Below are 17,600 nucleotides of genomic sequence, written 5' to 3'. Positions count from 1 at the left end.
CAATATAGATATGTTGATTGGTTACAAACTAGACAGCTAAGCCTGATGGATAATTATTCTTCACTGTTAACTATGTAGCTGGGATTCTAGTCATTGAGTAACAATAAGGAAGTAGCAGTAACTAAAGTCAGATATAACAGAGAGTCTGTAATATCAGCGATTAGAGTACCTAGTGCAGTACAGATAATGTAACTGTTATTAAAATGTGTCAGAATATCTCTGACATGCCTTAGCCAGTTATCCGGTTATCTGCATTTTCCTGACACTTGTGTTAGCTGCGTGTGGGAGGTGGGTGGCAGTGTAGCACAGTGGTAAGGAGCAGGGCTTGTAAACATAAGGTTGCTGGCCCAGTTCCCCACTGGGGCACTGCTGCAGCACCCCAGAAAAAGTACCCAACCCAGAGTTGCCTCAGTAAATATCCACCTGTATAAATGGATAACATGTAAAAGCTGCAGCTCATGTAAGTCACTCTGGATGAGAGCATTTGCTAAATGACAGTAATGTGTTTTGTTGTTGCTGACAGCTCAGGTGATGTCTTTCTCGGTGGCCGTTTCCACATATGGCGCTCGACTGCTAGCCTTCCCCCCAATACCCCATCTAGGTGTGAAATAAGGTGTGAGAAATGACTGCCCAATGTATACAAAGCATTCTCTTCTTTTTCTTCCTCAGAGTCCGGCTCAGTTCCCAGTAAAAACACTAACTGAAGGAGGGAAATCTGAAATCCACAGCAGGGGACTTTGTGGCCAGACACTCAGCCGTGGAGAATTCTTTTCTCCATTTCTCTTTCGCCATTATGAATTTCTTACTGAGGTGAATGTGAGCTGCGGTTACACTGTGGCCTTGTGGCTGCTAGTATGTTGTACCACAAAGACACACTTCATACATTGCAGAAAACAGTCTGGAGTCTAGATAAACAGTCATCATGTTCTAATGGTCATCACAATCATCCAAATAGCAGATAAATTATTTAGGTCTGTTATGGCCATTTGGATAGGGAAATGAGGCTACATAGCTATGCATGGTCATTTGTGCTTCCTTTTCATTTAGAATCCTAAGTGACCACTTGAAAGTTGTCATGGTAGTGAAGCTGCCCTAACCGGATTGCTGAAAAAGTACCATTGAGCACATTACATAGCAGTACTTCAGAGGAGATGCATGTCGAGAAATGCAACCTCAGCACACAGTTAATCTTTGTCTGTATAAATGATATTGCACTGATGCTATCAATTCTGTACATTGATAAAATTAATAGAATGTGCAGTTTGTCGTATGTATATTAATATAAGCAGCTGCTTTGAGTAATTGGATCAGCAAATTGCTTTATTGTTAATTGATTTTTCTGCTCAGACAGCATGAGGTTTTTCCTTAATGTGGATTACTTCCTACCCAGACTGGCTCAAGGTAGAAACTGCCCATATGGGCTGATCAAGAACTGGATTCCCCGGCCACAATCCTAATCTTTACCATTATAGGCCAAACAGTAGAACTGGTCCTAGATCAGTTCTTACAGGTAGCCTCTGCCTGGAGCTCACCTTCTTGGTTGAGGGGTAGCAGTGGAATTCCTAGGAGTTGCATTCCTGAGAGTGGGTTTTCACATTAGTTTCAGAATTTGTCTGGCCTACAGTGTGCAAATAAAGGGTTCATCTGTTACTGCAGCTATGTGAAAACACTGTTAGATATTCCCTTTATGATAGCCTGTTTATTCAGCTGTCTGTTTGGAATTTTTCTGATTTGTTTTCTAGTGGACAGTCAGTCATATTCATAACCCAAGTTTATGGCTTATAGTGTCCAGTACAGTATAGTATAGTGTCCAGTGAGTGGCTGAGCATTTTTTTAGCTAAACTTTCCCTTCATTTGGCATGATTTGGCCACAGAGTTTTCTAGATGGGGAACATCATTAGTTTGTGAATAATGCTTTAAACACTAAATATGCATAGCTACTTATTTAGCTTACTTAGCTTATCACAGAAACTAACTTGATCTCTTGGTAACCAGCCTGTTTGGGTGAAAACTTATTACCTGATATCACCTGGATATGTTTTTCAGTAACTTCAGGCTGAGGGGGTACAGAAGAGACTATGCATGTGAGCACAATAAATGAAGATCATGCACCTTACGGTAACACACCTACAGGGTATTGATGGTTTTCACGCATGGCTCACCGCATTTAGGAGTGTTTCAGCGCCTGACCGAAGACAGGGTTAAACTGACTGCTACTTTGCACCCCTGACTCGTGTGTCCTTGTGACCTGCCTCCAGTATGTTTTGCACTGATCTTGACCAATGGCATAGTAATTGTATGATGAAGTCACAGTACAAGGATCACACTCTGGTATTAACCAATCAGACGATCAGACAGCAAAACAGACTTTAGATACAGCTGCTGGTTGTCAGCAGATGAAATATCTTTATAGCTTTTTATAGCTTTTGTGAACCAGGTAATAAAATATCAAAAGGTTCTGTATGGACATCATTAAATGGTCTTACACCTGTAGGTGTCTCAAAGTCACTCTCAGTCAGGACTCAAGATTTGCTCCGGGTCATTCCAGAGGCAAATGATTTTCCTTTATTGTAGTGATGAATCGATACAAGAATCAGTTTTTGATACTCAACAAACATTTCATCAGTGCAAACATAACACTTTCAAGAGTAACATATAAGACAGGTGTTAACATTGAATCAGAGGGTATGCATTTTGTTCAATAGTGTTCACAAATTCTCCTGTTCCCGAATATATGAAACCAAACAAAAAAAATGATATGGTTTCTTTACAGCTTACAGCTAACATCCTTTACAGCTAACATCCTTTACAGCTAACTTTATTTTTCCAAATAGACATCTGTGATGTTTCAAAATTCAGAAACAAAATGTAAATTAATTTCAATGGTCAGTTAAGTATAATTCAATATACATTATAAATATATAATTAATAAATCCAGCTCAAACATATACATTAAATAACCCACAACAAAACATTAACCTGCCAGAACTCAGCACCTCCAGAATACACATATCATTGCCCAGTAATGCATCATAACCATAAAGGACTACATCGATGGGAAATGCTGGCACCAACATCTGCAACAGATGTGTGACCAGAGGTTTACTGGGAGAAACCAGCTTCTATTATTTTACCAGGATGGCTTCTCTTCCCAGATATACAGACAGTCTTTGTTATGTGAGCGCTGCTGCTGGGTGTCAGAGTAAGCCTGCTCATATAATGATTCCTCTTCCTTTGGATTAAAGCAAGGTTGGGGAAGCCATGTTCCTGTAGGGCCACAGGGTCTGCTGGGATTTTGTTGTACTTCGGTACAAGATTTAAATGGTTAATCGAAGAGAACCACCTCAGCTGCTCTTCCAGGTGGAAATCAGATGCTGACAGAATTACCATCCAAGCTGCTGCTGGTTTATACCAGGAATCCAGCTGAGCTGAGTTGTCATCCAGTTGGTGATTTAAGATAACCTATGAAGTGCCAGGGCACAGCCAAAGCCAGCAGACACTGAGCCCTCGAAGGCCATGGGGTCCTGCACCCCTGGGGGAGAAACTTAACTAAAAGTGGGGCGATGAGAGGAGAGTGTAAGAGCGGAAGCCACGCCGACTGCCTGTCACCTGGAGAGGACAGCACTCACAGAGGGTCACTCGAACTGGACAAAGAGGGGCGGGGTCACGGCACTCTGCAGGCTCTGGGTGAGAGGTGTGCACATCAGAAGATCTGCTGCTCAAACAGGATCTTCTCAAAGCCCTGCGGCGGCGTGTGGTAGAAGTCACTGAACTGGCAGTCCAATATGGCGCTGTCATCCACTGCGGGAAGAAGGTTGGTGAAAATAAGCATCCGATGCTCCACACAGCAGTGTATTACTAGCTTTTCTGAGCAGTTGCTGGTCTCAGATGTGGTGGTACATTGCCAGTAAAACTTTAAAACTTCTCAAAAATGTCACATTTTCTAGCCCTTCACACTATTGAAAAGCATCAACAATGAATCGGTTGTCTGGTACACCTCTGAGAGTATTATATAATGAACGTTCACAACTAACCGACCCCTTATTTTCAAGCTTGTATCGCCCCCTGGTGGTAGTAATTGACCATTGCCAATACATTTATTTACACAGAAGCGGGCATATCTTGAACATGAACTAGGGGGTGAAAAGGAGTGTTTTATTGGTTACATACAAAAGCAAAGTATGCTGTCAAAGTACTGACCATACACCACAGGGTAAACGGTTCCACGAATTCCTGAGGCTGGGCAGTGCATATTCTTCCCATTCAAATACAGGTTCAGCTCCACGTGGTCATAGGTGAGCCCCTGGAGAAAAGGGAGGGGAGGGGAGGGAAAGGACACACAGGCACGACTAAAACAAATCCGCTAACAGCTGAATGCTGCATTTTGGAACAGAACTTGAGGGCAGTGCTTGGCAGATTATGGTCTCATATGGTAATTATAAACAGAAATGACATACACATGGTAACTTACAACTTAAATTGTGTTTATTGCACGGACGTTTTGGTCTAAGCAAAGCAAGTGCATTATTATGTTAGAGTCATGGAAATGCCCCCACATGTCCCTCAAGTATTCCCCACTTGTTGCACCATTCGCTCTTCATTTTCTAGCTATAGCCACCTGCATGTGGACCTCCATGTTGACATTCATTCATTAGCACACTGAATAAGGCCTTTGTCCAAAATGTCCCTGTAATAAACACAATTTAAGTTATAAGGTACGGTGTGCAGACCATTTCTTTCAGTTGACAACTATCTGTGACAATCTAGAACCTGTACGTAATCTTTTAGTTAAGTATTGGAGTTGAGTGTGTTGCCTCATCTCATGATGATTCACTGTCTGACATATTGTACAGGACCTGAGCACTGCCTCGGTGCTTGTGGAATCCAGCAGTCTCAAACTGCATCATCATCTCCCTCCCCTGCCCCGTGGGAGCATCCAACCCCCCCCAGTTGTGTCCCAGCTTCTCACCACGATGTCTCCCTCCTGCGGCAGGCTGTTGGCGGGCAGCCGGTTCTTCTCCTCGTTGTTGTGGTACACAGAGCCGTCGTGCCTCAGGACCAGGCTGTGGATGTCCCGTCCCAGGGGGATCTGGTTCAGGTTCACCTTCTGGGTGGCCACGCCTATGCCCCACACACCTGCGGGACACAGCACATCACATTACATTACACTGCATACAGCACACCTGAGGTCACAGTATACACAAGCCACTGATGGCAGCGATGGACGGGAGGGCGGGGCACCAGCGCAGCCTGTTGCATGTCTGTGCGGTGCAGCAACGGTAATTTTGACCATATATGCATGTATTCAGTCCTCTAAACATGTTCATCATATTACATTTAAAAGAGCTGGGTAAAGGAACCAAATACCAAAATTACTGAGGATGAGCGAGACAAGATCCGTCTGTTACAGGTCAGCTCTACCAGCTCCAGGTCCTGAAGTGACATCTGCTGGAACAGCCTCACCTGCGTTATGACCCCTAAAATAAAATCTCAGTATTCACACTCGAGGCAGTGTGGAACCATAATGGCTGATCATGCCCATGTTTTTTGATCTTGTCCAATGTCTAACCCTTCTGGTGGGTTGTGGGATCAACAGTAACAAACATAAGAGGTATGGGTATTGAATAAGCTTTCATGTCATTATGTTTTGGTAGCATTCAAGATAACATTCCAATGGAGACAAATATTGTTTTTCGCTGCCATTAAGAAAGCTATCACCCGTAATGAGTTCATGACAGACACCCCCCAACAAATGGGCAGTGATTTAAATAATACTGGAAGAGTTTGACATTCAGCCTGAGACTGCAGAAAGATAAATGCAGGCTACTCTGGGTGAAATGGATAATGTATGTGTCTGATCTAGGGAATTACGGGAATTCACTGGCCAATCATATGAAAGGAAGTAAGGGAATTATTAAGCAGGCTACATGCAATATGCTATATGATGATGATGGAGTATGTATGTATATGATAATAACAACTGTGTATGTGCCTGACAACCTATTATTGATCTTTGTACTTCTTACAAAAATGAAGTATCAACTGGCACCCCTAACAGTAACAGAAATGACAAATGACTTTGCGACTAGACTTTAAGGTTGAAACCAATCTCAATCACTTTAGTAATTAGCTTTTGGCAAAAAAACAACACCCTTCACTATAATGCACAGGTAACCCACTGACTTCAGTTAGAAACATCTAAAACCAGCACAGAAGATGTAAGCACGGAATACACTGGTCTAACGAAAAATTTAATTTGTACAGGTAGGTGTTCTTCCTGCTCTAGGCCTGTCGCACCTCCACCGGTAGCCTCGCCGACTACTTTCCAAATTTCACCTAATACATTAATCCTTATCATGGACAACGACGCAAACACTCCCATTTCCACCTTGGAAAAACACGGGACCCTTGCAGACATACGGAGTGCGTGCTTCCCACGCAGGCCACCACGGTGCGAGACGGACTGGGCACTTCTTGCTCCCAGACTCAAACAGATGTCCTCTTTATCCTTACCAACAAACGACCCTGTAGCCGTGAGTAAAGCTAGGCCATGAAACCTTACCCCGACCAGGCATCTGTGATTGTCTTTGAGTTAGCAAACACTTGATGTTTGGGATGTTGCGTTGGACAGCAGTATATTTAAGACGACCTTCCACATTAGCAGCGACGCATTCGCAGCTTGCTTTAAAGGAAAGTACAGCTCACCTGTTGACTGGATCTTAAACTCGAAGTAGCTCTTGTTCTGGTGGAGGGGAGCGTTGGCAAGGCAACCTCCGGTGCCACATATTCTCCGTCCACTTTTCACGATGACGACATCCGTACCTGCAGCATAGAGAGAAATTTTAACCCCACGCACTTTTTTTTCTCCATGAGACATTGTCAGAAAAAAAGGAAAGATCTAATACAGCTTCACAAATGGGTGCAACGCTAGGTTGTCCTCCCAAAACTTTACAGTGCTTTGGAAATCCTTGCGTGTTTTGGGTTACCACCGCTGAATCAGCTCGAGCAGGCAGCTTTAGAGTAAGCTGCTAGGGAATAATTTAGGGAAATTCAGAGATCGTAGGTAGTCGTACATAATACGACATTAATACTTTCCCTTCAAGCTTACAATAGACCTGTACAAAATGTGATTTTTGGTGCGAATGTCATAGGTATTAGATCGTCCCTGTATTATATAAATTTTTAAGGCGACATAGCCAGGCAGATTACTGAGCCAGAGAGCTCTGATATCTTTTGACGAGAACTGATACGCCTTTGGAACAAACATATCTGGTAACGCTGAGCTCAGTATGACGCATACAAACGATTCAGTTTATTTGGGGTCCCAATTTTATAAATCAGCCAATCTGCAGCACCGGGGTGGGTATGTAAAACTAACAATTAGTTTCAATCAAACGTTGTGGGTCTTCGGTAGAAAGCCATTAGCTTGCTAACTAGCTAACTGTTTTAATTGGCCACTGATTCAGCGTTAGTATCAACTCTAAATGAACTATTACCAAAGACTTCGAACTGTGTTTTCCACAGATCATCTGGACAAAAAACTAGTATCTGATCCGGGTGTTTACCACTCGCATTCAGTTAGCTAGTAAGGGCTAACGAGCTCGCTAATTACCTAGAGCTAGCCGCCAAGGTTAGCTGGGTAGCTAGCAAGTGGCACTTCAGAAAATGCTCCTTTCTTCACTATACACGCATGTACCGCCTCACTCACCCATATGATGCGTGTCTAACTGGACTGCGGGCATTTCTTTTAGAGGAACATGTCCAGAGCCGCCGTCTCCGCAGCATCCCAGACAGCAGGAAAATATAGAAGCCATTTCTACCCTGACAACGCCGTCTTCCGATTATCCGGAAATACAACCGCCCTGCAAATGCCAAAGAGGACAGGACAGGAAAAGCTATGCGCTGCATCTCCGGGAGGGGTATGAGAATAACAGCGACCCCTAGAGAGCGAAACTGACGGCTTCGGGAGTTGCGCGCACTCCTTTCCAAATTGTCCAATCACATAGTGCGATAGCGGTTTCTCCATTCCAAATGGCATGGAAACAAGGGGAGGAAAAAAAATCAAGGTCAAAATAATATTTCTTGCAAATGACTCACTGTTGGTAAACAGTGCACCAACCGCCTGGACCTAAAAACTTGTTTTGCTTTGAAGTGCGCTGAATGGTCCTAATTACTTCCATTTCCAAGTATTGTGTGGGTAAACACTCTCAATTAATGTTTATGAATAAAGTTAGTAAGGTATGCCCTCGTTCTCTATGACTTTGTGTTGCCAAGTGAGCCTGGTTTGCTGTCTGTAACAGAACACTCCCGACTATTATTACAGACTGAAATAAGATACCACACGTTTGCAGTAATCAATGAGGCTACCGGGTAAGGGAGAGCAGGTCCACGTCTGAGACATCGAGACGTCATGTAGAAGCCATTTCGCCCCGGAGAATACTCCTGTCTAAAAGGCGCAAGTGATCGATTTTGACCATTACAAGCCAAAGCCTGGTAAATGTCTTGTAGACTACTTATAACTGGCGGATGGAAGTAAACGGCAATGCTGAGAAAGCGCATTGCTTAAAGGAAAAACTATGGTGAACCAAACGCACAGAGCTACTGCTCTTTCCTTTATAACTGGTTATGAATTGCTGTGAAACACCTACCTTGTGTGATATTGTTATGTATATAGTTATGTTATATATATGATGTATGATTTCTGTTATGATATTCTTCCCTAATTGCAATAGTGTATGTATATATATATATAATCAATGAACGTCAATAATGACGTATGAGGTCGAAAGAAAACGGCAATGAACAAAATTTGGGTGACTAAGAATCTAGTGGTGGACTGTACTTCACATAGTGATGTTTTGCATAGCAACAACCCCCCTCCTCTCTCGACAGTGTAGGGACCTTCTGCATTTGTCAAACTCAGAAGAAACACGAACATTTTCTAAAAAGTGTAAAACTGTTCATAATTGACAGAGACAGTCATTTATGTGATCGTGCTGTTTTGTTTTATTCGATGGTGACGAAAAATCGATGTGCTTCGAGACATCCTTAATGTTTCGTGCGCTCAGTACATACCATACAGTACTGAATTAGTTAATGTTTTTCCTCGGAAAGGGCGAAGTCTGCACAGCAACAAGCGCCATGATTGCGTTGCTCTGTGCGTCTCAGCAGCTGGTGAGTGCGATTTTTGGTCCAATTGCATGTTGCTTTATGCTTGCAGAATCTGTCACAATCATTCCCAATAGCTTGCGTGTAGGCTCTGCTGATTTACGAACAGATTAATTAGGACGAATCAGTTTTACTAAGTCTTTAAATACGCTCAGCTTTCCTTCAAAATGTGGCATCCCGGATATTGGGATAGACATAAAGGCTCCCGCGTTAGATTAAAACAGAAGTGGTACTTTAGAGCGCGATAACTTTGATATTCGCTGTCACAGCGGACTTAAGGTGACACGAGAAACGGTTATGTCGTGTTTGTGTTTGTAACTAATTGCAAGTCAAGCCGTTTTCACGAAAAGAATCATCTAGTCCCGCCACTTTGAAAAGTAGGTCGATCAAGAAAAAAATTGGTTTCGGTTTCATTGGTAGCAAGCCAATATCCGTGATTAGGGGTCGAAATGTTGAATTTTGATTTTGGATCATGATTTCTACCGTGGAGTTTTTGACTTTTTTCTGATTTTGTCCATCGTTTAACGGCAGATTGTATTGGAATTTTTAGACGGTAAACAGAAGTAGCTGTTGGTTTCTCATGAAACTGGACATGATTGAAGATTTTACTGCGAATGACATAATGTGATCGTCATTTGAGAGCACCTATACCTTTATTTTGAAGACAATCCGTGAGTATGGGTGATTCACAGAACTATCTTTATTCATCCTAATTTGCTATAGTCAACGCTTAAATATTGTGTTCTGTCGGATTTTCAGAATACCATGGAGCTTCTAGAGGAAGACCTCACCTGCCCAATATGCTGTTGCCTTTTTGAAGACCCGCGAGTCCTCCCCTGCTCGCATAGTTTTTGTAGGAAATGTTTAGAAGGTATTCTGGATGGAAACCGAAGTCCCTCGTGGAGACCACCGTTCAAATGTCCCACCTGCCGAAAAGAAACCCCTCATAACGGCATCCACAGCCTGCAGGTCAACTACTCGCTACGCGGAATCGTGGAGAAGTACAACAAAATAAGAATCTGCCCAAAGATGTCACTTTGTAGACAGCACAGCTGCCAACCGCTGAACATATTCTGTGCCACGGACTTAAAACTGATTTGTGGTTTTTGCGCTACAACAGGAGATCACAAAGGACACAAGTTCTGTGCCTTAGAAGAGGCTTACGAGCAGGAGAAAGCCGCCTTTGAAGAGCTCTTCAAGGGCTTCGAAACCTGGCGCAGCGATGATGTGCTCTCCTGCCTGGAGTCCCTGGAAACAAGCAAGAAGAAAGCCTTGCAGGCGATCTCCAAAGACGCCGAAAAGGTAACGGAGTATTTCGATAAACTTATCATTACGCTGGATCAAAAGAAAAACGAAATTCTCTCAGATTTCGAGACTCTGAAACTGGTCGTGATGCAGGCATACGACCCCGAAATAAACAAACTGAGCGCGGCGCTGGAGGAGCAGAGACGCGCCCTCAGCATCGCCGAATCCTTTAGGGATGCCACGGACCCCCTCCGCTTTCTCCAGCAGATGCAGGAGTTCAGGGAGAAGCTGAGGGTCATCCGGGAGACCTCGCTGCCATCTCGAAGCGACATGGATGTCGGTCCCCTGGTGAAAAACTTTGATGTCAAGAACTGGGACTCCGTGAGACTTAAAGATGTGGACAAGCTTGCCGCGCCTCACGACGACAGCGCTCCCGGCTCCCTCAGCCCACGGTATTCCCGAGTGCTATGGGGGCTCGCCGTTTTCGTGTGCCTCGCACTGTCCGCGCTGTTTTTCGCAGAGTCGACCAACCTGTCTCTCGTTTCTACCCATGTTACTGCTGTCGGTCATTCCATACCAGCGCCCGGGGAGCTGGCAAACTACGCTGCTCTGTGCTGGAGTGAGGTGGCTAGTGTGTGTCTGGCTCTGTTTGAGGTATGCCATAAGTGTATCCTCAGCCTGCTCAATACAACAGCCGATCTAATTTGCTGTTACAAGATGCTTTAGATAGGAGAGTAGATATTCCGCTGATGCAAACCTTGTATATTCATAAAATGTTTTTAACATGTTTCTGGTTGCCATTTAAAGTTTCGGTGCAACTAGTTATGGTACTAGTTATGGTACTATACAATTGTACAGTCTTTTTACCACAGTATTTACTTTCTAATGCAAAATATCAAGTTCAGTTTGCATGCTTCTATAAAGATATGCAAATAATTAGATTCATAACTGTTATTACAAAGTAAAGGCTCAAATCAGAAACAGCGTGAATTACTTTTGGACAGCGGTAGTGGTTGCTAGGACTATTGGAAATCTATAAAGATTAAGTTAAATGTCGATCAAATGAATGTGATGCTGCATTGCTTTCGACGTATGTGCCGTCCCTCCTGTCATGCGTTGGTCTCCGGGTCCCGTTTTATTTACACACCATTGCAAACAGGCTTTTTCTATCATTTTTACTTCGGAATTGGAAATAACTGCTTTTTCTACTTAGATGTCAGCCTGGTGTTGTACAGGTACATGCGTTTCTCCTGCCGCAGAAACACATTTGCTCATTTGCATAATAAAATTGTTTAATTTGTGTTTTTATTAAGTCGAGTTTTTTTTTTTTTTTTGCTGTCGTACTTGTCCTATTTTCTTCGTCCAGCGTCAGCAGTGACGTCAGGCACGATCCTGTGTGCTCACGTAGGTTGATAAGCTATCACACCATAAATAAAAACGCGGTCCTCACCCTAGCTCGATCCATTAAACTGTACATTGTAGGAGTTACCAACACTGTTATTAAATGAACAGCTTGGTGATGCGAGTTCCACAATAACAATTCAAGGGTAAATGTTATATAACAGAATGATGGGGGCTGTATGATGCGTGGCGCATAAATGTTGTTACTTGTCAGAGACATTTTCTTTCAAAATTCCAAAGTCAGTTTCTGACTTAATTCTTCGCCTTTTCCCTAGATAAAATACATATTTGTTGACGGCCATCCATTCCTCTCAAATCCAAAATTTTCTGCTTTGGTGGCTTAGACATTCTATGATCATCTAGTTCAAGTTTTACCAGAATGCCGTGTCTATATGTCCTCATATCTTTTTGCTATGACATCAAATCGAAGAGTCAGCTGAAAATTTAATGAATGCTCACATACAGAGAGAGAAGAGCACACATGGATAAGTCTGTGTGTATGTGTGTATATATAATACGTGTGTGTGTGTGTGTAAAGATTGGCACGCATTATTCAGTTCCTAAACTACAGATGTGCTACGTTCATTGTAAAAATGATACAGCTTAACAGTATCCCAGCTAAAAGAAAAAAAAAGTGGTAGGGGTTTTTATACTACAGAGAAGTCTACATGCCGCCACAGAGCGAAACACACTCCCGTGTTTGCATCGTGCAGTTCGTGTGAGAATGGGATGGAGCATGGCAGCAGCACACATTTGGCTCATGTTTAGATGACTTGTCCTGTCAAACCCATTGATTCGGCGTTCCCACTTTTAAGTGGTCCTGGTAGATATTCCGAACACTGCACCCAACTTGCCTGAAATGGACAAACTGTAATACCCACTGCAGGGCGGTGGAAGTATATATAGCCTGTTGCCAGGCAAATTACTGATGGAAGTGAACTAGATGGATTTGTTCACAATCCAGCGTGTCGAAGCCATTTAGAATGCAAGTATATTGATGTGCATATACTCAAATTTGTCGTCACTCAACGGTACTCAAAACAATCTTAGTGGGATGGCTTCGTCTGACGGGGTGGGGGGGGGGGGGGGGGGGGGGGGGGGTCGCATATTCATATAGACTTTTAAATCCTTAATCCTATTTTTTGTTCGATGTAGGCTATACATAAAATGACAATAATGATCAAGCGTATTTGAGTTCCGACAATTATATTATTTCACAACAGGAGTTTAAAAAGATGTGTGACAACATCCAAACAATTTGCCTCAGTATTATGTACAATATTATGTGGCAAACACTATATTTTATTCTGTTAATTTCCTTTTTAGTCCTCCGTCCAAAACCCTTAAGGCGTCTGCAGTAGAGTTAGTGTTTTATATGCAATTCTAGTAATTTCTTTTTCCTCAATTCTGTTGCTTGTGATCCCCTAGTACCTTGTCTCATGTAAGTTATGCGTTTAATAGTTCTAGATACGAGGTGTCTGGTACGAATCGAGTTTCGTGCTGTTGTGCCGTCCAATCCCGCGATCACGTAGTTGCGGAAGCTCGGGGGAAAGATCAACTTACTTATTGCATATCAGAACCGTTAAGAATCTAGAAACCAAGCTACATCTTGAAGGAAACGTGCAATTATGCCTCAAAATCTCGAATGGAAACGCAATGTTTCCCCTTCGGCCGTTGTATAACTGTCCCAGAATAAGAGCAGGATATGGATCGGTCATTTCTGAATATCTGACCACACAGTAACTCGCGAGTGCAGTTTCAGTGGAACCTGTGCTGGCCAGTTTAGTACATACTTGCGTGTAGATGCTGCGATACATTCATTGGCATGTGTCTGACTTTAATGTGTCTGGATATTTAATAATATAATAAGGACCAAAATTTATTTAAAAGACGTTCACTTTTTTGTAATCAAATATTTACATTTTTCATAACATTAAAATCCCTGCGTTAGTATTATTTCCTGATTAGTAAATTAAGACAACCTGTGATAAACTGTGTTAAGTGGATCACAGGTATACATTTCGTTTTAAAATGTAATATAAATTCGAATGAAACGAAATCTTAAAGCGTTTTTGGAATTTGACGTTAGGACGGTTTTTTTCTGGAAGGATAAAAAGTAGAAAATTAAAAAATGAAATGAATATTATTTATGTTCTCGATGTGTATAATGAAATATATCTACAGTCAAAAATGAGTCATTCACATATACATATATAGTGAATGACACACACATGTAATATTGCTACGTATTGGTCCTTTTCCAATAGAGCTGCATTGCATATTTTTATTTAATTTGACTGCTGAAAACGCAAATTTGCGACACGCTGTGGAAATATATATAGTTGTGTAAATATATATTATATTATCCATTATGATTCCTATCATAAAATGCCTGGCCCATACAGGAATTGAGCATTTTTAGTTCGTGTGCATTGGTAAAGTCTTTTTTTAGAGTTGTTTCCATAACTAAATCACTCGGCCTTCCAAGGCTTAACCAAATTTCAAATCCACCTTCTCTCTCAGTGGTTAAAGTGAATCTTTCAGTGACCTTGTTTTCTGACCTTGGCAGCGATGCCACCATTTTGAATAAAATTGTGAATACTCTCGCATCTCTTGCTACGTGTATTAGAATACGTACACTACAAGATAATTTGCTATATTTAGAATATTCTGGCTAGTGTCTTCAATTTCAGTGAACCGTGTTTAAATTTCGGTTTAAATATTGGTGTAGAATGTTGGCCTTCAAATGGCTGACAACTAAAAAAAGAGTTTTTAATCAAAGGGAAATTTAAGACGTCTGTGCAAATATAGTCTTTCCATGTTAAAAATCGGATGAAATTGGTAATTTTAATAGTCTTAAATTGACTAGTTTTTCTTTCAGATTACGCAAAAAAAAGCTTCATTACATAACATCAGTTCATTTTAAACTCGCAGCTGTATCAGACGCAGCCTCAAGAACTGTGGATGTAGAATATCATCACATTTGAAACCATCTTTAAACCATCCTCCATTAAAAATGACAAAGCCAATGTGGTTCTGTCTGAGAAACGCAACACGACCGCTTTAATTGGTTTTCTCATATTTTAAAATAGCGGGTTCTTCAGTGATTTTGCCCCATATTAAAATGGAATGTCTGACCAGTTAGCATTAAGTTTTGTCTTCAGGGAACTTGTAATTATACTGTTGAAAGTAAAGGACATCTATAGCAACAGCAGACAAATTGTAAGTTTGTTTACTGTTGGATGTTGCCAGGAGAAATTCAACCAACGACACAGACTCACGGCAGCCCAGGTGCCTTCAACGCTTCTTACAGACAGAAGAAAATGAGTAGCCAGGATATTATAACAATTAATGTAGGAGGACAGAAATTCACCACTACCATGTCATCGCTGCGAAGGCTTCCTGAATCTAGGCTTGCGCGTATGCTGGACGGCAGTGACCCCGAATTTATTGTAACAAGTGGACAGGTTTTCGTGGACAGAGATGGGAGCTTATTTAAGTACATATTGGACTATATAAGGAATTTTCACGTCTCACTGCCACCAAATTTCCTCGACTTTGAGGGACTAAGGCGCGAGGCAGAATTCTATGAAGTGCAGGCGCTGACGGAGTTTCTGGCCAGGGACAGCTGCCGTCCCAGGTTAGAAATGTTAGAGCTGCGCTTCTCCATCCAGGAAACGCATGGTTTCTTCAGAGTATTCTGCTCGCAGAGCACCACGCTGGAGGCGTTGGCCTCCAGAATATCCGTGTTCGCCGAGCAGCCGGCGATAAATTGGAATCACGCCTACCAGCCCCAGAAACCCATGGCACCAGTACCGCTGCAGCGGCCTTCTCACCACGATCTGGTCTTTCAGTGTGGTACCGACTACTCCGCCGGGGACGAGTTCGCTGCAAGGTGAGGGTGACACAATGGAATGATGCAAACATTAGCAATCCCCTCTATTCACTGGTCATACATGTTGTAGTGCGTCTATTGATTGACACATCCGCACGATTATTGGCATTCAAAACAAATTTTAGCCGAGAAATAGCCTATAAAGTATTTTTGCATTTTGCCAACAACTAAATGTTGTTTAATCGTTGTGCGTTCACCTACCGTTTAGGCAGCATTGTAAACGCTGTCTGTGGCAGTAAGTGTCGATTCATGAGGTCAGACGACTGATCCCAGACCGAGTGGCCAAGGCAGTCAGGGCATTCAGCTGGAGTCTGGTCTACGAGGGACAGTGGGAAAATTAACTCATTGTGATGACGTTTAATTAATCTTACCTCAGCAATCCTTAATGTCGTACAATAGATAACGTTGAATTATACAGACATGTGAAATATCAAAACTTAAAATGACAGAAGTTCTCTTGCAGGTATGTGACTATACATCCGGATGACCGGAAACTGCTGAACAGCACTAACGTCCTGGGCTTGCTGGTGGACACGCTGCTCAGGGAAGGATTCCGGCTCGTCAGCACCCGGACCGTGTCCTCAGAGGAAAAAGTGGAATGCTACACATTTGAGAGAAATAAAAGTCCCCAAATTCTGATAGCAAACGATGGCTCCAGAACGGACCGTACTTTAACTCACCAAATCAAGCCAGGGAAAGCGCAACGAAAAAGATAAGTCCAGCTGTACTCGAACGCGATAAACTTAGTTCATTGTTTTCAAATATTGCCACACACGCAAGCCAGCTTTCCTATTAGAAAGCCCGGGGGCTGTCGATTGTTTCCCTGAAGGTGGCGATACAGGATTGTCTAATGGCTTTCTTTTGAATTGTTAAACATCCATGAACAAGATGTCAATCTTTAGACTTCAGCAATAGCTCTGTTCACAGAACCATGTAGCACTCAAATGCTTTGCAGTTAGTGGATAATTAGCGCACACACAAAAACAAGAACTATGGTCTTAATAATAATTTAAAAACCGCCACAAATAGTACTTCATTCTAAGTATAAATTATTTCCCGAGTCAGACAATACAGCAATATGCGATTTAAAATGCGGACATGACGTTATCTTGAGTACATAAAGTCATTCACGGTCAGCAGTAGCTGATGCAATTCAATTGTAACAGGCACTTCGGTTTACTGTGACCTCTTCGCGTATTTATAGCAATCAATCGGGGTGTTGAAATACCGAATGTAATGTATTTGATGCGAGGGGGGAACACTGCGCTTTCATAACGCAAAGATAATTCATCAAGTAAGCCAAGCAGCTGCATCGCCTAAATATGGGAACACGCACCCTCAGAAAATCCGTTGGTTAATCAAACCCACCCAGTACGATTAGAACTTAACTTGCGGTTTCATGTCGGAACTTCACTGCTCTGAATAGTTAACCATCTTAATTTGGGGGATTTGTGCGACATACGGTTCGGAGCAAGGGATAGCGTTCTTTTAAGTAACTAAGGGTTTTTCTTAAGAGCAGATCGCTCTATATAGCATTTGCAAAAAAGTCTTCATTTGAATTTAACTTCAAAATAAACGCGCGACTTGTGCACCTAAATTGAAGTGGCTGCAGACAGAAAAAAAACACTCCTTCATATAATTCCGTGCATTTGGTCATTGATTAAAAAAAAAAAAAATCATACTACTGGTTTTTAAGCGGTTTAGGAGACTAGGACCGTACTGTCATTCTGTGACAAGCTGCGTCACTTGAGCATTAATTCTTTCATAAACAAACACGCATCCTAAACAGCAAAACCACTAATCAACATGGTTACCCATTCATGTTATTTTTCATTTATTGATTAAAAAACACATCAAAGCCAATGTCAAAACCCATGTATTCTTTATTTTC

At 42.2% G+C, this 17,600-nt stretch overlaps 3 protein-coding genes across 5 annotated transcripts; 2 read left to right on the top strand and 1 right to left on the bottom strand.

Annotated features, from left to right (window-relative positions):
* Positions 1-2,654: 2,654 nt before the first annotated feature.
* LOC118785842 (SPRY domain-containing protein 7) lies at positions 2,655-7,847 on the bottom strand. The gene is made up of 5 exons (XM_036540784.1): positions 7,709-7,847; positions 6,706-6,822; positions 4,970-5,136; positions 4,201-4,303; positions 2,655-3,801 (listed from the first exon to the last, which is right to left on the bottom strand). The coding sequence occupies exons 1-5, from the start codon at positions 7,812-7,814 to the stop codon at positions 3,704-3,706; spliced, it is 591 nt and encodes a 196-aa protein (XP_036396677.1). The 5' UTR covers positions 7,815-7,847; the 3' UTR covers positions 2,655-3,703.
* A 1,002-nt stretch (positions 7,848-8,849) lies between these two features.
* Positions 8,850-11,723, top strand: trim13 (tripartite motif containing 13). Of its 3 annotated transcripts, XM_036540703.1 has the most exons (3): positions 9,157-9,174; positions 9,719-9,839; positions 9,928-11,723. In XM_036540703.1, the coding sequence occupies exon 3, from the start codon at positions 9,934-9,936 to the stop codon at positions 11,137-11,139; it is 1,206 nt and encodes a 401-aa protein (XP_036396596.1). In that variant the 5' UTR covers positions 9,157-9,174; positions 9,719-9,839; positions 9,928-9,933; the 3' UTR covers positions 11,140-11,723. The 3 variants fall into 3 exon arrangements, with proteins under 3 accessions (XP_036396594.1, XP_036396596.1, XP_036396595.1); XM_036540701.1 differs by lacking the exon at positions 9,719-9,839 and having other exon boundaries at positions 8,850-9,174; XM_036540702.1 differs by lacking the exon at positions 9,157-9,174 and having other exon boundaries at positions 9,181-9,839.
* A 2,960-nt stretch (positions 11,724-14,683) lies between these two features.
* LOC118785929 (putative potassium channel regulatory protein) lies at positions 14,684-15,863 on the top strand. The gene has a single exon (XM_036540878.1). The coding sequence runs from the start codon at positions 15,057-15,059 to the stop codon at positions 15,711-15,713; it is 657 nt and encodes a 218-aa protein (XP_036396771.1). The 5' UTR covers positions 14,684-15,056; the 3' UTR covers positions 15,714-15,863.
* The last annotated feature ends 1,737 nt before the right edge of the window (positions 15,864-17,600 follow it).

Source organism: Megalops cyprinoides, chromosome 11 (assembly GCF_013368585.1).
Source record: "Megalops cyprinoides isolate fMegCyp1 chromosome 11, fMegCyp1.pri, whole genome shotgun sequence".
Lineage (NCBI taxonomy): Eukaryota > Metazoa > Chordata > Actinopteri > Elopiformes > Megalopidae > Megalops > Megalops cyprinoides.
This window is presented reverse-complemented; position numbering and strand designations above follow the sequence as displayed.